Genomic DNA, 22,390 nt, shown 5'->3' on the forward strand with positions numbered 1-22,390 from the left:
AATGTTCTTAGAAAGATCCTGGGATTTTACGCTTTATATTAGATATAGTTGAATAATGGTTAAATTCAGGGGTTTTGGTATAGTGGAATAAATAATTAAAAAAATAATTTCCAGATAGTTCTGTGCCAAAAGAGTGAAAACAATTCCACTACATAATGCTTGGTAACTCATTTAATTACCTCTTTACCTTTCCCCAAAGAATAACATGTTTGTACACTTGTTTTTATTTCAACGGCTCTTACTTAATAGTCAACCAATAGGACCAAACAAAATCTAGTTGCTTATTCATTGTCGTTAGTAGGATGAAGCCCTTTTCAAAAGAAAGGCTTATTTGCCAAAACCAGCATGTGTTTTACCATGAAGCAGTTCATTGCATATTAACATAGAACATAATTAACCGTAGGTAGGCTACAAAGCCTGCAAGCTGCTGTGCCTTTCAGTAAATTAGGACATCAACTCTGAATTCCCATCAGAATCCCACATACTTTGATTCCATTAGAGCCAAAAATCTATTGATATCTGGTTGTGGTTCATCTGATGATTTAATGAGCTTTGAAATTGTAACATTATATCAAAGCACACAAACGTTTCCCTCTGTTCAGCTTGCACTTTTTTCATGTTTGGTAAATAATATATTTTACACAGAAAAGGAAAAGCTTTACTATAAATTAAACCTCAATTTTTGGTCTCTTATAATCTTAATATCTATAATTGTTTTTAATTGAGAAGAACCACCAGATAATTTTTGATATGATGGGTAATCTGAGGCAGCTGACTTTTGAATCTGGGTGCCTAGAAACTGGATTGAATCTATTTTTGATGTGCTGTAGCATTCTGTGGGTCACAAGCACCAATTTGCTTCCTTGACACAATAATTGAGAAATTGATCTACACCAGCATTAACACAATTTTCACCTAGAAGGAATTGCTAAAGGTTAGAGGTTACAGTGGGACATTAATAGAATGCAAAACTGGGCTTGAGAGGTGACAGATGGAGTTCAACCTAGATAAGTGTGAAGTGGTTCATTTTGGTAGGTCAGATATGATGGCGGAATATATCATTAATGGTAAGACTCTTGGCAGTGTGGAGGATCAGAGGGATCTTGGGGTCTGAGACCATAGGACACTCAAAGCTGTTACACAGGTTGACTCTGTGGATAAGAAGGCATATGATGCATTGGCCTTCATCAACCATAGGATTGTTGCAGAGGTAATGTTGCAGCTATATAGGACCCTGGTCAGATCCCACTTGGAGTACTGTGCTCAATTCTGGTTGCCTCACAACAGGAAGGATGTGGACACCATAGAAAGGGTGCAGAGAAGATTTACAAGGATGTTGCCTGGATTGGAGAGCATGCCATGAGAATAGATTGAGTGAATTCGGCCTTTTTTCTTTGGAGTGACGGAGGATGAGAGGTGACTTGATAGAGGTGTACAAGATAATGAGAGGCATTGATTGTGTGGATAGTCAGAGGCTTTTTCCCAGGGCTGAAATGGCTAGCACGAGAGGGCATAGTTTTAAGGTGCTTGGAAGAAGGTACAGAGGAGATGTCGGGGTAAGTTTTTTACGCAGAGAGTGGTGAGTGCGTGGAATGAGCTGCCGGTGGTGGTGGTGGAGGTGGAAACAATAGGGTCTTTTAAGAGACTTCTGGATAGGTACATGTTTAGAAAAATGGGGCTATGGGTAAGCCTAGGCAGTTGTAAGGTAAGTACAGCTTTGTGAGCCCAAGGTCCTGTATTGTGCTGTAGGTTTTCTATGTTCCTATGTTTCTAATCCTACATTAATCCTTATTTTATTCTCCCCATATCCTCATCAGTTCCCATCCCCCAATTCTGCCACTCACCAACACATTAGGGCCAATTCACAGTGGGTTAATTAACCTACCACACCAAATGTCTTTGGAAGGGGGGGGGTAAAGCAGAGCATCTGGAAGAAACTCACCTGGTCAGAGAAAGAACATGCAAATTTCACAGAGATAGTACCCAGATAGTGACTCTACTAGATGCACCACTATGCCACCTATCATCACATGGCATATGGCTTCAAATCAATCTCACTTGGAATTCCATGAGGGATATCTCAACAATGAATGAGTGAAGATTCAAATTGGTTGGAAGGTTACCTTTCACTCTGATCAGTATTTGGGATGTGCTTCGCCCCTAACTGCACTGAGTGAATATTCACCTTTATTAATGGTTAACACGCCAAACTGTGAACACTTTTGACCACTGGTAACAAATCCTGTGTGGAGCTCTTCTGTGAAATATGTATTTTGTGCAGAAGAGAGAGTCCATTAAGGGGGTTGCCATCTAACAGAAAATGAAGTAATATTGTAAAAAGCCAAATAAATATTTGGCAGCATGCAACACATTACGTTGGAATATCCACACCAGTTGGCTCTGTGCTGAAATACCACCTTGAGTGATGAAGACAGCTAAGTCTTATTTTCTTCATATACCATGGACCATAAACCATGGAGATAGACAATACCAACTATTGCTCAGAATTCAACCCCTGGTGAAGGGCCTGCTGCTGGAATTGTGCTAAGGACAATACAACTATTAGAACTCTCAGGAACATCCTATTGACCATCATAAAACTCTTCTCATGTTCCATGACTATCTATACATTTTGGAAGTCAAATCCCTTTCTGTTAATGAAGAAATCCAGCTTATTCCAGGTACTGTTAATAGAAGCATGAGTGGCTCCCTGCCATTTCAGGAAGCCATGAATATTGACAAATCCAACTGCCCAGGATGTCATCTTCTTTGAGTGAAGTCAATGTAAATGAAGTCACTCCTTTTTGAGTGCAGAGTTGTTGTTACCCCTCTAAAGCTTAGGTGGGCAAAACAAGCTGAGAACACGCTGGAGGGGTAAGTGCCAGGTGGGAGCTGAGAACAATGCCTGATGGCAGGAGGTTGAGACCTTTTTTGTGATCTTCACCTCTAAGGGGAGAGAGCAGGACAGCTGGAACAACATGGCCGCTGGTCGTACAGCAGAACCTCATATCCCACTCTTACCATAACATCAGAAAACCTGAGCTTCCAAAGGCCTTGCTCATCGAAGGTCCATGTACATCATGCCCTCTCCTGGTGTTAGATCATTGTTGATACTTATTTCTAGCTCTGCTGCCCGGGAGGCATAATGGGGGAAAAAAAAACAACTGATAAACACTTTGACAGGCATTTTGTGTGTTCCCTTGTCAGTTCTGGGTTGCTCTGTGAGGTGCCTGCAGCAAGGCACCCCTTTCAAGTGCAAATCAATCAAAAACTAGGCACACTTTGCTCCTGGTGCATGTCTAATGCTGGAAAATATCAGGCGTACCAACACATACTGCGACCAGAAGTATTTGGTCCAGTTTAGCAAGTGACCGAATTTCACCCAGAAACGACTGCTGATGCAATTTATTCCATTCTGAATCAATTTTGAATTACATGGCACTGAAACAAAAAAGTGCTACATAATCAAATTTCTATATAAGTATTTTAAGGGATATTATGTTCTGAGAATAAATCTTGCAAAGTTTTACTTTCACTTTGTGGTGAACTATGTGCCTGTCTGGACACGCCCCTGCTGACTGCTCCTGTGGCTCCTCCCACAGGCCCCTGTATAAAGGCGATCTGAGGCCTGACGCTCGGCCTCAGTCTCCAGGACATGGTATGATGGACACTCACTCCTGGTTCCTTCTTCCAGTCAATAAAAGCCGATATCTCGCCTTACGTCTCAGTGTGAGTTATTGATGGTGCATCACACTTACAAGGGGTTAGTTCAGAAGCAAGCTTCATCTTGAGCTCCCATTGACCTTACACTAAGGTTTAAAAGCACCATCTCCCACAGGATTTAACGTCTGTTTTATGAGACACTGAGGTGATATTAAGCATCTTTCAGACAGAAGACTACCCAGGAGTGGACTCATTTGGTAATGTGGGATTAAAGTCCCAGGAGGAGGGAGAGACAAAATAATATAATGTGAAAAAGATGCCCATAAATAGAGAATGGTCTCAGCTGCTATGTTGTTTGAATTTGAATTCAGCTCTTTATCCTGATTTGCTTTTCCTTTTGCTCCTGAATCTAAGGGATGTAAATCAATGAAGATAAGATGATCCAGCTAGCCTCCATCTCACACTAAGTCCACGTGATGTTCAGTCTAATTGCAAACTGCTGTACCTGGGCTCAGAAAGTTCAGGAGCCAATAAGGTGAGTTGTAACAGTCTTGATGATTTAAAAAGAAATATCTCACAAGTAATGTCATTGGAGAATGGGACAGTGATGTCATTTCCCCCACACTTCAAAGCGTTATGAACCTGATGTGAAGACTCTGAATGCTGCTTTTCAGAGCAGTTTAGGGACTGACCTTCACGTATAATGGAATTGTCTGTCCTGAGACTGGGACCTAACTACACTTGGAAAATTATAATGCTGAATATTATATCAGAAATGCAGGATCTATGAATGGGGACTATGATCAGCTCTTGATTTTGGTTGGGAAAAGAATTAAGGAAAGGTTCAATTTCTTTGTAATGGCCTGGGCATGGTAGGTAGTGGTTAACACAAGACCTGGGTTCAATTCTCGCCGCAGTCTGTAAGGAGTTTGTACATTCTCCCTGTGACCGCGTGGGTTTCCTCTGGGTGCTCCAGTTTCCTCCCACATTCCAAAGACGCAGAGTGAGTGAGCTGTGGACCTGTTGCCTGCAGAAATATGGTGTAACTTGTGGGCCACCCCGCACAATCCTCGCTGATTTGATTTCGACACAAATGACACATTTCTCTGTATGTTTTGATGTACATGTGATAAATAAAGCTAATCTTTATCTTTTAGAAAAGGCAAACTATTTATGTAGTACAGTACATTGATTTTATCATTTTTAATTAGAAGAAAAGCAAATTGATTCACCTTCTGCACATGGAGATGAGGGATAGATTGATACACGAAGGAGCTGGGTTACAGTTATAGAGACATAGAAAACTACAGCACTGAAACAGGTCCTTTGGCCCATCTAGTCCATGCCAAACTATTTACACTGCCTACTCCCATCGACCAGCACCAGGACCATAGCCTTCCATACCCTTACCATCCATGTACCTATCCAAACTTCTCTTAAATGTTGAAATTGAGTTCGCATGCACCACTTATGCTGGCAACGCATTCCACTCTCTCATGACTCTCAGAGGAAAGACGTTTCATTTCCCTCATGTTCCCCTTAAACTTGTCACCTTTCACCCTTAACCCATGACCTCTGGTTGCAGTACCACCCAACCTTATGGAGAAAGCCTGCTTGTGTTTACCCTATCTATACTGCTCATAATTTTGTATACCTCTGTCAAATCTCCTCACAGTCTTTTATGTTCCAAGGAATAAAGTACTATCCTATTCAAGCTTTCCGTACAAACTCAGGTGTTCCAGACCAGGCAACATCCTTGTAAATTTTCTCTGTACTCTTTCAACCTTATTTACATCTTTCCTGTAGGTAAGAGACCAAAACTGCACACAACACTCCAAATTAGGTCTCACTAATGTCTTATACAACTTCAAGAAAACGTATCATCTCCTGTACTCAATACTTTGATTTATGAAGACCAATGTGCCAAAATTTTTCTTTACAATACTATTTTCCTGTGATGCCATTTTCAACAAACTATGTACCCATATTCCCAGATCCCTTTGTTCTACCACAGTGCCCCACCATTCACTGTGTAAGACCTACCCTGGTTGGTCCTACAGAAGTACAACACCTCACACTTGTCTGCATTAAATTCCATCTACCACCTTTCAGTCCACTTTTTCTGCTGGTCCAGATCCCACTGCAGGCCATGATAGCCTTCCCCACTGTCCACTACACCGCCAATGTTGGTGTCATCCACAAATTTGCTGATCCATTTAACCACCTTATCATTCAGATTGTTGATAAAGATGAAAAACAACAATGGACCCAGCACCAATCCCTGCAGCTCTTCAATAGTCCCAGGCCTCCAGTCAGAGAGGCAACCCTCTACTACCACTCTCTGGTTTCTCCCACAAAGCCAGTGTCTAATCTAATTTCCTACTTGAATGTCCAGCAACTGAACTTTCTTGATCAACCTCCCATGCAGGTCCTTATCAAATGCCTTACATGTAGTCAGCATCCACTGCCTTGCCTTCATCATCTTTCCTGGAAACTTCCTTAAAAAGCTGTATAGGATTCATTAGACATGACCTGCCACACACAAAACCATGCAACTATTCTTGTCAGTCTATGTCTATTCAAGTACTTGTATATCCAGTCTCTCAGAATACTTCCAAAAACCTTCACATACTGATGTTAGACTCAATGGCATTCTCTTTCCTAGTTTATTTTGAGAGGCTTTCTTGAACAGCGGAACAACATTGTCAATCCTCCAATCCTCTGGTACCTTACCTGTTGCTAAGAATGATTGAACTATTTCTGCTACGGCCCCGGCAATTTCTGCAAGTGGGGAGGGGAAGTGTGTGGGCTTAGGCATGGGACATCATTTCCTGAGGCGTTTATTTCGAGCTTTCAGATTAAAGTTGATGCCAATGCAAATGACCTGAAGATTTTACACCATGTTGCTAGATTCTGACACTGTGAAAACCAGCTGTGCATGAGGATTTGTGCATAAATCAAGTATTGCTCAAATTGATCTCTATGCCAATATGATAAACTGTATAATTTAAAGGGGTGCTTATATATATTTATCACATAGAACTGATCTGATCTGTGCATCTATCAATATCTGATTTAAGACTAAGTGGAAATAGCACATTAGCACTGAATGCTGATGCATTAGTGGATAGCAGCATGCAGTAAAAAATGAGCTCTGCTTCATGTAAACACATAAGGCCATGTAAGGAGGAGGGAAGAATAAAATAGTAATGATTGTGCAAAGTGCTTTTGTATTGCTCTTGGCATCTAAGCTAATGGACATTGACAGAGTTTAAAAGGCAGAGAACAATGGCAATTATTACTACTGCAAGGTTATAACTAAATCTCAGTCACTGGCGTGCAAATGCTTTTGAGCAGAGAAAAAGAACTGATTTAGAGATAAATTCCAGATTTGATTCAGCACAGTGACAAGTCATTCATAGCAGTCACATTTGCCATATTGTGTGTGTTAATTTTCTGATATATTTCTGACAGAATTTATGTCAACCCACCTCTACACATTCTTCATCTTTGTTTTAGGAATGTCACACTCCTGATCCTCGGACTAAGTAGTGCAGGGAAAACTTCAATACTCAAAGGAATTCAGAAAGGTAAGGGAAATCCTGCCTTAAGATCTGACCAGGAGAGGCATACTGCATAATTACAGTTTTATTTCTGTCTCTGTTGTGTCATGCAAAGAAATCTTAATTCAAGGGCAGGTTAATTAATTAATTACAATTAAAATTGATTGATAAAATTAATGCACCATTATAATCAAATTAAAACCCATGCAAGAGTAGAAACCTGGAAAGTGCATTTAGTATTATAGGAAATATGGGTCGGGACCACTAAATTTTTGGAGATGAAGGTTTTGGATGTATGGATATTCTCTGCGAGGGGAGCACTCCTGTCAAAGATTTGTTTCATTAAATTAAAATATCTTAGGAGAGTAATGCTGAAAACATAGCTGGATGGAGCACCTTTTTATCTACATATCGTACTACAATATTTGTATTAAGACCATAGGATATAGAAGTATCAAGTCTGCTCTGCCATTTGATCATGACTGATTCTTTCCCTTTCAACCCCATACCCCTTCTTCTCCCCGTAACCTTTGATGCCTTCTAATCAAGAATCTATCTACCTCCTCTTTAAATATACCCAATAACTTGGCCTCCACAATTATATATGGAAATGAATTGCACAATTTCACCACCCTCTGGTTAAAGAAATTTCTCCTCATCTCTGTTCTAGTGGGATGCCCTTCTGTTCTGAGACAGTACCCTCTGGTACTAGACTCTCCCGCGGTTGAAAATATGCTGTCTATGTCCACTCTACCAAGCCTTTCAATATTTGGTAGGTTTCATTGAGATCCACTCATTCTTTTAAACTCTTGTGAGTGTAGGCCCAAAGCCATCAAGAAAGCCTTAGTATTACATCCTTGTTGTACATTCCAATCCTCTTAAAATGAATGAACACTTACCTTCCTCACAACTGACTCAACCTTCAACTTAACCTTTAGGGAATCTCACACTAGGACTCCCAAGACCCTTTGCATCTGCAATTTCTGAATTTGAAAATAGTCTATGCCTTTATTCCTTCTATCAAAGTGCATGCCCATACATTTCTCTACACTGTATTCCACCTAGCACTTCTTTGCCCAGCCTCCTAATCTGTCCAAGTCCTTCTGCAGACTCCCTACTTCTTCAATGCTACCTGCCGCTCCACTTATCCTTGTATCAGCAGCAACCTTGGCCACAAAACCATCAACTCTGTCATCCAAATCATTGACATATAATATGGAAAGAAGTGGTCCCAACACTGACCCCTGCAGAAAACCATTAGTCACTGGCAGCCAACCTGAAAAGGCCCACTTTATTCCACTCTTTGCCTTCTAACAGTCAGTCAGTCTCTATCCATGCTGGTATCTTTCCTGTAATACCCTGGCTTCAACTTGTTTAGCAACCTCATGTAAAGTATTTTGTCAAGCATCTTCTGAAAATCCAGGAAAAGAACAACAACTGGCTCTCCTTTGTTTATTCCATTTGTCACTTAAAGAATTCCTACAGATTTGTCAGGCAAGATTTTCCCTCAAGGAAACAATGCTGACTTTGGTCTATTTTATCACGTGACTCCAAGTATCCTGAAACCACTAAAGTCATGCTAGCTGGCCTATAGTTTCCTGTCATTTGCCTCCCTCCCTTCTTCAAGTGTATAGTGACATCTGCGTATTTCCAGTTCTCCGGAACCAGCTCAGAGTCTAGGGATTCTTGAAAGATCACTACTAATCTCTCCAACTACCTCTTTCAGAACCTGAGGGTGTAGTCCACCTGGCCTAGGTGATTTATTTCCCTTCAGACATTTCAGCTTCCCAAGCACCTTCTCCACTAGTAATAGTAACTTTGCTCACTTCTGTGTCCTAACACTCTCAAATTTATAGCATGTTGCTGGTGACTTCCTCAGTGAAGACTGATCCTTACTCAGTACATCCACTACTTCTATGTTCCCATTGCTACCTCTCCAATGTCATTTTCCATTGGTCCAATATCCACTCTTGCCGCTCTTTTACTCTTTATACTGTATATCTGAAATAAACTTTGGTATCCTTTTTTTATTATTGGCTAGTTTACCTTCATATTTCATCTTTTCTCTCCATATGGCTATTTTAGTTGCCTTCTGTTGTTTTTTTTTTTAAAGCTTCCCAATCCCCAAGCTTCCCACTAATTTTTGCTATATTATACGCCCTCCCTTTTCCCTGGTCCATTGTGGCCTCATCCTCCTTTTAGAATGTTTCTTCTTAGACATAGGAGCAGAATTGGGCTATTTTGTTCTTCGAGTCTGAACTGCCATTCCATCATGGCTGATTTATTACCTCTCTGAATCCTATTCTCCTGCCTTCTCCCCATAACCTTTGACACCCTTACTAATCAAGAACCCAGCAACCTCCACATTAAATATAACCAATTACTTGAACTCCAAAGCTATCCATGATAAGAATTTGTTCTTTGGATGAACTAATCCTGTGTCTTCTGAATTATTCCCAGCATCTCCAACCATTGCTGCTCTATCTTCATCCCTGCTGTGTCTCTTCCAATCATGTTTGGCCGGATCTTCTCTCATACCTCTGTCATGACCTTTACTCAACAGTGATACTGATAGAACATAGAATAGTACCGCACATTACAGGCCCTTTGGCCCACAATGTTGTGCCGACCCTCAAACCCTGCCTCCCATATAACCCCCCACCTTAAATTCCTCCATATACCTGTCTGGTAGTCTCTTAAAGTTCACTAGTGTATCTGGTTCAGGCAGTGCATTCCACGCACCAACCACTCTCTGAGTGAAAAACCTTCCTCTAATATCCCCCTTGAACTTCCCTCCCCTTACCTTAAAGCCATGTCCTCTTGTACTGAGCAGTAGTGCCCTGGGGAAGAGGCGCTGGCTGTCCACTCTGTCTATTCCTCTTAATATCTTGTACACCTTTATCATGTCTCCTCTCATCCTCTTTCTCTCCAAAGAGTAAAGCCCTAGCTCCCTTAATCTCTGTTCATAATCCATACTCTCATAGCTTCTCCTTCTCAAATTGCAGGGTGAATTCTATCATATTATAATCATTACTTTCTAGGAAGTCTTCTAACTTAAACTCCCTGATCAAAACTGGTTCACTGCAACGCACCAAATTCAAACTTGACGCTTCTCTTGTGGATTTGACCACAAGCTGCTCCAAAAAGCCAATTTGTGGGCATTCTATAAATTCCTTCCCTAGGGATCTAGTATCAACCTGGATTTTCCAATCTGCCTGCATATTGAAATCTCAACATGACCATCATAACATTTCACTTTTTATGTGCCTTTCCAATTACCCATCGTAATTTGTGCCTCACACCCTGCCTATTATTTGGTGGGCTGTATACAGCTCCCACCAGGGTCGTTGTCTTAACTCTGTCCACAAGGCTTCTACGTCTTCTGATCCCATGTCACATTCTTCGAAGGATATGATTTCATTTTTACCAACAGAGCCACCCCACTCCCTGTTCACCAGTGTCTCTTTTTGATAGATTGTGTACCCTTGGATGTCTAACTCCCACCCACAACTTTCTGATACCCACAATGACATACCTGTCAATTCCTAGCTTTGCTATAAGCTCATCTACATCATTTTGTATACAGTATGTACTTAAATATAACACCCTTAGTTCTGTATCTCATGACCTTTCTCAATTTTGTCTCCATGTTCTCCAACGTCAAGTTCTTATCCCTTTTGAGATTTTCTTATTCTTCATTCTGGTGACTTCAATAACCTCCCCTGCCCTATCCTTTAGCTTTACTTCATCTATATTTTTCCAAGCCACTGAACAACTATTCCCCACCCCCCACCCCCACGCACACTTCTCCCCTACTATTTAGTTTAAAATTCAGCCCTGGTTACACAGTTTACCAGGATCCTGGTTCCAGTACAGTTGAGGTGGGGCCCCTCACATCAGAAGAGCTCTCTCTCCCCAACACTGCTGCCAATGTCCCAAAAATTAAAACCCACTTCTCCCATACCAGTCTTTGAGCCACACATTTAACTCTTTGAATCTATTAGCCCTTTGGTATTTTGCAGTGGCTCGGGTAACAATGAAGTAGTTAAAGGACACAAAGGGGATATCTGTTGATGCTGGAGATGCAAGCAACACTCACAAAGTGCTGGAGGAACTCAGCAGGCCAGGCAGCTAGAAAAGCGTAAACATTTGACATTTCCTGAGACCTGATGAAGGGCCTCGGCCCAAAACATCAACTGTTTTCCATAGATGTTGCCTGGCCTGCTGGGGTTCCTTCAACATTTTGTGTGTATTGTATGTAGTTAAGGGGTATGGCTGCCTCATGAACTGTAGTGTCTGGTAACTCTCCTCATCCCAGATGTGGTCACCAAAAACTACAATAAAGTCCACTAGCTCCCAAATCATGCAGCTACAACATGTCGCCTTGATCCTGCATCCCTACTTTATGTAATTAGTTGAAATGTAGTGTCTTTTTACTTAACTCTTGAAAAAACCCTTACCTGTTCTTACCTGTTACTCACCTGTGCCTCCTTGCTGAAGCCTCTCAAGTCAAAGTTTCAGGTTTCCATTCCTTCACTGGCCCACTCACACAATGGTTGCACGAATGCAGGACACGTACAGGAATTTTGCTAGACCTTTATTAAATTGCTTTTGGTTTCACACATGAGAAGGCAAAACTAAGAGTAGCTTGAGATGAAGTAGGGTTAAGAACTGAACTAGGGTGCGCTGTTATAATTAAGTCATCATTTTAAATGCTGCAGTGCCTCAACCAACACTGAATATAATTACAATGTGATAGGTGAGCATAATCCATTTCTGTTTTAAATGTTGACATGAGACTAAAGAGTGGAAATACTTGACAGGTAGCAAGTGCTGATGTAGCATTTTTTGATATGCCACAAAGAATTTTATAGCATGCACATCAACTTAAAATAGCTTATAATTGCAGTATGATACATTTGTATTGACTGTTCCAATTATAAATGTAGGTTTGGAATTTAAACTGGAAAGAAATAACAGGAAAAGCACAGAGATATAGGTGTATGATAAATCAAGATGGATTTGTCCTGGTCTTTATAATATCGATGTTAATGCTTTTGGGAAATATATCCTATATTTATACTGAAAATATTTTATTCATTGTAAAATTTAAAATGCACTGAAGTTGATTTGAGAGGAATTGCCTGTGTCCCATTCTTACAACGTATTTATTGGCACAAAACAATCATTACCTATAGGTTTCCTACCTAGTTTTGAAGTATATCATGGTCAAGACAGCAACACTTCAAGAAGTTGGTTCACCACCATGTTCTCAATAGTTGGGCAAGCACTGTGTGCCTTGTCAGTGATACCCAAATCCCGAGAAATGGATTATGGAACCCTCAAAGAAATTGTGATCAGCAGCAAGCCACCTCATGATCAAACAAGTCCAAACTTATCAGCAGGAAGGTCCTGGATGCCAACTGAGGTTCCTGTGAAATAACATCATCTCATAGAGAAAACAGAGAAATAGGCAGGACCGTCTACAAATACGGAAAAAAAACAAGCTAGCTAAACCATAACTTCTAGCTTAGCTAGATCTGTCAAAATCTTAAAGCATACATGGCTAAAAATGTGGTCATTTGGCATTGCCTTTCTAACAGCTACACTTATGAAAGTCAATGTTTTCTTGAGAGAAACATGATATTGATGATTTCCAGACTGAATGTGCCTCTCTGGAAACGAAGCTGAGCACTTAATGTTGTAAATTGTGCTTACACACATGAGTAAATTTCCATGCTGGATTCAGATGTAATGATACAATTTTCAATGAAAATCAATTTGGGGATTGCCAGCAGAAATTAGCTCATATTGTTCTGATGCATGCCTGTCACTGGGCATCCACAACCCAAACAGGTTCGCATAGCAACCTGCTGTTCTGCAATTTAAAGGAGACTCGCAGAATAAATTTGTCTGAAGAGTGAAAAATCTCCAAAATACTTTAAGTTGACTCTCTTTTGAATCCTTGCAAATGCCATCAGCTGTCCTTTGCCTGGAGATATCCAACCTGGAGATCATATGGATAAAGTTACATTTGTTTATTCATTCTGTAGATATTTATTTTATTTTCATTTGTTAAGTATTTCTTAGAGCATTATGATTTAAATTAATTCATTTGTTTTTGTTTTTACTTCTTAATATTTAATTACTTTGAGCAAATTTTTACAGCTTTGTCTGGGTATCACAGACAATTAAAAACTGTTGTGAAGATTTGTCAGGCTTTGCTAAAGGCTCCAGATTTAGCCTCGGTTCCTGTCAAAGGCTGTTAGGGCATTCCCGGGACATTGTTGGCTAAGGCTGCTCACCCCTGGATGCTTGCTATGCCTCACTGGACACTTCCCTGTTGCACAAGGTAAGGTTGTTCACCTCTCTGTGTCAGCAGGGCCCAGAGATGAGTACAGATTGTGGACACCCACTCTGGATAGCGGGCTGTATTCAGTCTGATCTGTTCAATAGTCTTATTTTTTTTTAAAGCTTCAGGACTTTACTCAAGACAAGATAAAATATGAGAGCAACTGGGTTAAAAACTAAAGATTAGCTAAAGATAAATATTGTGCCTTTACGGACAAAGAAGGGAAACTAGATGGGGCAATGAAAGCCTGGCCAAGGCTTTAAGCATACAGATTACATAATTCGCCAAGATTGAGGATACAATTGAAATGGCAAAATAGTGGCAAACCAACTTTCTACAGAGAATAAGATATAAAACATATTTACTTTGGTAGAAACATGACTGGAAAAGTAATGCTAGTCAAAGCCAACTAATTCCCTGGACCTAGCATTTTAGAAAAGTTTGCAACAGAGACAATGATGTATTGGTTATTAACTAAGATAATTCACTAAATTTCAGAATGATCTCTACAGTTTAGAAGGTAGTAAATTTAGTTCTGCTATTCCAGAAATGATATAGAGCGAATGTCAACAATAGCCCTGAAAACCTGACACTACTTGCAGAGAAAATGCTAGAATCTACAATAGATATGCAAAAATCTAAAAGTAGTATAGTGGTTAACACAAAGCTTTACAGTTGCAGCAACCAGGGTTCAATTCCCGCCGCTGCCTTTAAGGAATTGGTATGTTCTCACCATTTCTGTGTGGATTTCCTCCAGGTGCTCCAGTTTCCTCCCACAGTCCAAATGTGTATCAGCAGGTAGATCAACTGGTAATTGTAGGTTGTCCTGTGATTAGGCGAGGATTAAATTGGGGAACTGCAGAACGGTGCAGCTCGAAGAGCGGTATTCTTCACTGTATCTCAATAAATAAATTAAAATTAAAAATATAAAATAACATTTGCTAAACCATTAGAGTTCTTTTAAGGCTTGAGTTAGCAGAGTAAGAGTCCACAAAAAAAAGATTACTATATAAATATGGTATTCCTGACATTGGGAGCAAGATAATAATTATGGATTAAGAACTGGCTGGCTAACATTTAGATAACAGACTTCTTTGTAGGCTGTGACTAGCAGGACATCACAAGGATTAGGGTTTTGATCTCAGATATGTAGAATCAACTTACCAAAATGAATTACATTTCATTTCAAGCATTCTTACCCTTTAACTAGGTCCACATGTTTTTGCAACATTATTTTTTTTGTCCACAGTTTACATTCCTGCCTAGCTTTGTGTAATCAGAAAAATTGGATATGTTACAATCTGACCAGAGAGCATTTGCTCCAATCAGTGCTTGTTCATGAAAGTTCCCATTTCAGTGTTATTGCTGAATAATACTCTCCACTTAATATGGTGGCCTGATATTAAAGAAAATGAACATACAAATTGATGTGATTTCATGCCTGGGTGGGATCGTTTTAAACTGATTTTGTATTTATTCTTATTTTCTTTAATAATGGTGTAGGGTTGTGTATTTCGTGATGTATCTTTTTGTTGTCACTTTACCTTTGTCTGACAGCATTATACAACCTTTGGCTTCAGCCGATGGTAGTTGTCCCTAGTGTAATCATTAAATTAAAAGGTTTTATTTTACTTACTTTCTAAGTAGATTCTTATTATTACAAAGAAATGAAGTGGAACATGAACTGCCTCACTCCATTTATATTATGGTGGTATTAGGTCTGCTTGTCAAAAATCTAACTCCTGCATGAATTGACCTGTCTTGGGAATGAGTAGAAAAAATACTCACTCCCAGAAATTTCTGCAGGATGGAGAAACATTATGTGAATTAGTATTCTTTTCACCAACAGAGTCTCCTTATCTTATTCGTCCAAATGGCGGTTTTTCCAGGACTAATCTCATGGTAGATCGGTTTAATGTGACAATATTTGACCTCAGTGGTGGAGAAAAAATACGCAATACCTGGAAGAATTACTACTCTGCAGTACATGGTCTTATTTTCATCATCGACTCCTCGGATACGAAACGAATGGAGGAAACTCGAAAGACCCTGTCAGAAGTAATGAAGCATGAAAAGGTGTCTGGAAAACCTGTCCTCATGTAAGTCCAAACAGGAATCAATGGTATACAGAAAATGACAGGGCCCTTAACAGCATTGATGGAAAAGGATCTCGGAGTCCAAGTCCACAGTTCCCAGAAAGTGGCCACGCAGGTAGATAGGGTGGTAAAGAAAGCATATGGCATGCTTGTCTTCAGTGGGTGGGGCATTTGGAATTTAGGGGTCCACAGCTGGAGAACCGGGTGCACTTTTGGTCACCCCATTAGAAGAAGGATGTGGAGATGTTGCAAAGGCTGCAGAAGAGGTCTACCAGGATTCAGCCTGGATCAGAGAGTATGAGTTTTGAAGAGAAGTTGGACAAGCTTCCATTGTTTTCTTCATAATGTCCAAAGCTGAGGGGAGACCTGATAGGAATTTATAAGATTATGAGAGATATTGACAGCATAAACATTTAGCAACTTTTTCCAAGGATAGATATGTCAGAACTGGAGGACCTGCACTTCAGGTGAGAGAGGGAAGTTTAAAGGAGATGTGAAGGGCATTTTTTCATACACAGAGGGTGCTAGGTGCCTTGAATGGACTGCCAGGAGCAGCTTTGGAAGCAGATAGAACATGGATGATTAAGGCATTGTGAGACAAACACGTGAATATACAGGGAATGGAGGAAAGAAAGGATAGAGATCATGTACAGGCAGAAACTAATTCATTTAATCCGACGTCTTGTTTGGAAGACATAATGGGCCTGCTCCTGTGCTGTACTGTTCTATAATCTATAATCTAGATATATTAATGCTCCTCTACCATCTCTCCATCAGTTTATGACAGGCCTACTGAATATTATCCACAATCCCTTTTACATACTCCTTTGATGGAGATTTAATGTATGAGGAGGATTTGATGGCTCAGGGCCTCTACGCACTTGGGTTTTGAAGAATGGGGGAGGGTTGAGGGTGGATCTCATTAAAACCTACCGACCTACCGAGTATTGAAAGGCCTAGATAGAACTGATGTGGAGAGCGTGTTTCCAGTAATCATATGGTATGGAACCAGAGGGCACAGCCTCAGAATAGAAGGACATCCCTTTAGAAAAAGATGAGGAGGAATTTCTTTAGCCAGTACATGGTGAATCCGTGGAATGCATTGCCACATACAGCTGTGGAACCCAGGGCATTGGGTATACTTAATGCGGAGATTGATAGGTTCCTGATAAGTAAGGACTTCAAAGGAAATGGGGAGAAGATAGGAGAATGGGGTTGGGAGGGAAAATGAATCAGCCGTGATCGCATGCAGAGTAAACGCAATTAGCTGAATGGCCTAATTTTGCTCCTATGTCTTATGGTCTTATGAAGGAACTGGGAGAATGGAATGCAGTTCTTCCAGGAGTCAGGGTGAATGAAAACATGAGAAAATAGCTGTGGAATTTCCATATCTGTACTCCTTCCAATCCAGTAAACTGCATTCTGTGTTGTCATTGTGGTTTCCCCTTCACTGGAACAAGCAAGCTCAGATTACATGACTACTTTCAGAAATGGAGTACAATATTCAGCCACTACCATCTTGTGTGTCTGGAAAAAGCCACTGAACACAAACTTCCATTCCCAGGCATATACTTGGAAATCTCAGTGAGATGAGTGTGTCTGATGCTTACGTTTTTTATGCAAAATTCAACAATGTACATGAATTAGCAATCAGGTTTCATGCAGTTTTGGCTACACTTCAAAAAGAAATTCATTAAGAGCTTTGAGTTCTGCAATTTGTGACACCAAAGCAGGTCCCTTTTTTAGATAGACGTAAAATCTTTTTGTCCTCTGCCTTACTTGTATCATGCTCTTATTATATAAAGAAAGAAACTTTGCAAATTGCAAAGTATATTCATAGTGTCAAGGTGTCAGCTATAACATTAGCCTCTGAACTGTTTTTGCTGAGATCAGGAAAGGCAAGATTAATACCAGCCAATTTGAATGCTGCTTTCAATACCCAGTGAGCTGAAGTGCAGGAGGATCATACAACTTCATAAGATGAGGATTTCTCCTTAATATTCCAAAAGATAACACTGTGAATAACCAGCTTAATCAAGTTAATCATCTAATGAATGGTCTCAGCCAAAGATGTTTATTCTCTTCCATAGATTCTGCCTGACTTATTGAGTTCCTCCAACATTTTGAGCATTTTTCTCAAGATTTTCAACACCTGCAGAATCTTTTGCCAAGGTCTTTTAATAGTTGTTGAAATATTGAAATGTTGATAACCTTCAACACCTGAATGATAACGTAGGTCTAAGGTATTTGCAAGATGTGTACTGGTGAGATTGGAAAGAAAACATACTCTCAAGCCCACTTAGAGAAGCAAAATTATGGATACTGTCCGATAATCCATGGTTTATGTTCTGTGACCATCCGCGATCCTAATGTTCTTCACGAACAGTAGGAAGATATCCCAATTACTACTGAATTCCCAGAAACGTAATACATGCCTGATCATGGCTGCTCATGATTCGCCATGAATTTCTCCATTTGAAAAGTCAGTTCATTAAGATATGTCAAAAAGCTGCCAAGTGGCAATTGGCTGAACTCAGAGCCTTTTACCCAACAGCTTTGCAATTTGGACCAACGATCTGTCACCTAATTGGCAAATCAACTTTCATTGTGAGATTGGAGTTGGAACTTGCAGTTACTCTGACAATTTATTGACTGTTAAATGCTTTATGTTCCATTGCCAATTTTTTTCCAATATTGTGAATGCACAAGTTGCACATCTATGCCTCTGCTATAACTAACACTGTAAGAGGGAGTCAAAATTCATCAGCAGACTTTAATTGTATGGACAAGGATAGATTCGATACAAAAATTATACCTTCAGGTAAAATATCACATACTTTCTATAGGCTTAAATCTTCACTTATTGTGTATTGTCTCATTTTGAGGAATTTTTTAAATGTTTTTTTTATTCAGACTTGCAAACAAGCAGGATAAAGCTGAGGCCCTACCAGAGTTTGACATTATTGAACAGATGTCCCTGGGGAAACTGGCTAATGAAAATAAATCCGTCTGTCATATTGTAAGTTTCATCAACATAGAACATAGAACATAGAATAGTACAGCACATTACTATTTCTATTTCTATTTCATTACCTGCTTCAGGCAGCCTAGGTGTGACTACCTCCCTGTAGCTCTCTATAGTTTCTATTTCATTGAGGAGCCACTGGTCTTTTCATTTTCTTTGTCATTTATTTAATGCTACCTCTAAAATAACAATGGAAGACGTCTTTTTTTAGGTCATCAAATATGAGGTGCAATACATCTATTAGAGAATGAGGAATACTATAGTTCTTATCTTGGACCATTGTTGAGGTACTGGCCTAACAGAAGTTAGCAATGAAGCTGCTAATCTAAGAGACATAAGAATTGGTACATTCTTGCTACATTAGGATCCAATGGAACATCCACCTGTGTGGTTCCTGTACCAGATCCTGTTTTCTCTCTTCTCTGGCATCCCTGTATGGGAGTTCTAAATGATCTTTTACATGCACTGAGCCCACAATTCATGATTACTGAAAAAAGTAGTGACAGGATGTGGCAGCTGAACCCATGCAGATGCATTATCTCTGGGCTTAATGCAGGTAGAACATACCATCCAAATGCTGTTTCAGTGTTCAAAGACAATGTGTTCAACAGGGTAGGCAGAAAGTCACCAACTATAATTGAAGCAGGAAATCAAGAGTTAAGCTGGTGGCAGTCAGTTGCTGGGAGTGGGATTTGTATAATGGGAAAGGGGTGGGTGAGAGTTTGAACTGGGAGCACTGATGTGACATTTCACAACAAAGAATTTAGCAAACAGTCTGCTTGAAATGAACATTACCCCACAGCAAAAACCCTGTGGTAGGGATAAGGGAACAGGAACTGAGCTATAATTGTTTCCAGGTATTATGCTCCTGTTGTTCAAGATTGAAAACCTCCAGATTGTTCACTATTCTGTATTTATTTACTGATTGACAAGACTTTAAAAAATATTAGCATTAAGTACATGCCAGCAGCTTATATCCTACATTAACAATATCTAGTTTATTCAACAGCTTACTGAGCTCAGTAATAGATATCTGCGTTACATTTAGCTTCAGAACCTTGATCTTCAAACTTAATGGCAATGAGGACCAGAGAGTGATTTTTCGTAGGCTTCTCCTGATAGACCACCACGCCTGGAGCAGATAATCTGCAGAGATGCAGAATGTGATGTCAGCGATATTTCTCTAGGTTTTCCACCGCTAGTCTTGGTAACCATCCAAAATTATTGCAGTATTTCCAGGAATTAAAGATTAACTTCCAGTAATGCTGAGTAATGCAACAAAAAAGATCATAGGTGCCAATTAAAAGTATTTTTATGAACAGTTTATTTGAACATTTTTGCTTGCTAATTATAGAAATACAGAAGTCAAATTAATTTGTCTGAATATATTCACATATTTTCCACAATAATAGTTTCTATTTAAGATTACAGATTGTACTTCACTCTTACTATTTCACCATTACTATTTATGATTAGATATGAACTGAATACAAACTGAAGCACTAACATTGTTGTTCATTTAGCAGTTTAGCTAAAGTATTTTCTATTCATTACACTTGTGTGAAAACTGGGATCACAAAGAAGTAACAAAACCACTAACAATAAAGATCCTGAGAATATGGGGAGAATGAAAAAGGGATTTAACGTAGGGATAACATAATGAGTAGCATGGACTCAGTGGGCTGAAGGTCCTGTTTCTATGTTATGTTTCTAACCCAGTGGTCCCAAACTGGGGTCCACGAACCCCTCGGTTAATGGTAGGGGTCCATGGCATAAAAAAGGTTGAGAACCCCTGGTCTAATCTCAAAGTTATTCTGAGCATAAAGTTGATCTTAAATAAGGATATAATAAATCTTTCATTTTAAAATGTCATTTCAGCTGGTCCACTGCAATTAGTAATGTACATTTCTAATAAAAAAAAGGAAAATTCCTCAGTAATTCAATGAAATGAATTATACATAAAGTTCAGCCCCATGTTTGCAATGACATGATTTATGGCTGCTAGACTTGTATGAAAAATCTTGATTTGGTTGCCTTCTATCCCTTTAGAATCCAGTTGCTTAATAGGGATTAGGATTAAGGCTGACTTATACTTGTGTGTCGCATCTACGCCATAGGTAGGGTGACGGGCACCTCCCCAAAAAACTCATTCATGTGCCGCGGTGACGCAGACTGCAACAACTGTGATTGGTCCGCTTGGTAGCATCACATTTCCTCCTACGCATTTCCGGTTGCTTCTTCTCTGCCATGTCTGTACACCGATATGAAATACATGAAACAAATCGTCAAATCTACCTATTGACATGCGAAAATGTTTGAAATGCATTTCCTCGTCCATGTCTCTCATGAAGAAACTCAACATAGAAACCCATAGTGGCATAGAAACCCTACCGCCATCTAGCGTTTTGGCACCCACCAATACATGCTCACTACAGTGTAGAGCGACGCAGAAGTGAAAATCAGGGCTACGGCATAGGCTGCGGCGTTGCCCATACGCACAAATAGAAATCAGCCTTTAGTCCACATTCTCCTCATTAAGGCATTTGCCAGAAGGAATGAAACCGGTGCCTTTGCAAAGATTGCAGCCAGATTTGAAATATGCAAGATGTTTTTCTGGTGGTATCTGCGCTTGAAGGCACTAACCCGCGAAGGAGAACTTCTCATGCGTTTGTTATTCGGGGTGTCATCTAGAAGTAAGATGTTTAGGGAAATGAGACAATGGAGTTGCTTTTGCAGGCTGTTTGTATTAGTAGCTTTCTTCAGTGAAGCATTAGCAGATCCTAAAAATGAATCTATTCGGCATAACAATGAGAAGGGCTAAGTAATGGGAAGACAGAATTTAACTCAAAATAATGAAGATAAAGAATTGGAACTTATTTTCTAAATGCAAGCGCTACAAACTGATACCCCGGGAAAACCCCTCCCCCCAAGTTACTGCAAGGTCCTACTAACTAAGAGGGACATTGTAAGGTTTTTATCGCCAGAAAGATCACTGAACACTTAATTGGATGAAGAATAATAACTGCAACTTTACTCATAGGTGATGAATAGCATTGTAGTATGGTAAGAGCTGAGCAAAATAAATGCAAATTATATCTCCAGGTCCTGCTGTAGGGTCTTGGCTCGAAACATCGACTGTACTCTTTTCTACTGATGCCTGCCTGGCCTGCTGAGTTCCTCCAGCATTTAGTATGCATTGCTTATAACATGTGGAACTGATTAGCACATTTCACATCGAGTAAACAGCTTGGTAGTAGTGATTTGGTCTTAGTGATTTTCAGGAAATGCATCTTTCTCAGTATTTCCTGAGGTGATGAGGGTGTTCTGTCTGCAGGCTCACTGCAAGAGGAACACTCTCTTATCCTCATAGGTTCTGTTGCAATGGCAGTTTTTATCATAGAATTTAGGGATAATAGACTGTCCCACCCTCAATTCCCCATCTCTCTCATTCTGTTGTAAGTTGGACTTTCTTTAGCCCATTAATCTGCCTAGTTCTATCGACCTGTGTCTGGAGCATAGCTCTCTATATCCTTCTCATCCCTGTATCTACTCAAATTTTTTTAAATGTTGAAATCAACCCTGAATCCACCACTTCCACTGGCAGCTCGTTCTAAGTCAAGGAGTTCACCCTCATGTTCCTCTTAAACATTTCACCTTTCACCCTTAACCCATGATCTCTAGTTCTTGGCTC

General features: G+C 39.9%; 1 protein-coding gene across 1 annotated transcript in view; it reads left to right on the forward strand.

Annotated features, from left to right (window-relative positions):
- The first annotated feature begins 4,139 nt into the window (after positions 1-4,139).
- The window catches only part of LOC132397753 (ADP-ribosylation factor-like protein 13B), a 38,661-nt gene continuing 20,410 nt past the window's right edge, over positions 4,140-22,390 (forward strand). Inside the window, exons 1-4 of the mRNA XM_059976517.1 lie at positions 4,140-4,198; positions 7,183-7,253; positions 15,428-15,677; positions 18,588-18,693. Of these exons, the coding sequence (XP_059832500.1) occupies positions 4,140-4,198; positions 7,183-7,253; positions 15,428-15,677; positions 18,588-18,693 (486 nt within the window). The remainder of the gene's footprint in view (positions 4,199-7,182; positions 7,254-15,427; positions 15,678-18,587; positions 18,694-22,390) is intronic.

Source organism: Hypanus sabinus, chromosome 8, assembly GCF_030144855.1.
Source record: "Hypanus sabinus isolate sHypSab1 chromosome 8, sHypSab1.hap1, whole genome shotgun sequence".
Classification (NCBI taxonomy): domain Eukaryota; kingdom Metazoa; phylum Chordata; class Chondrichthyes; order Myliobatiformes; family Dasyatidae; genus Hypanus; species Hypanus sabinus.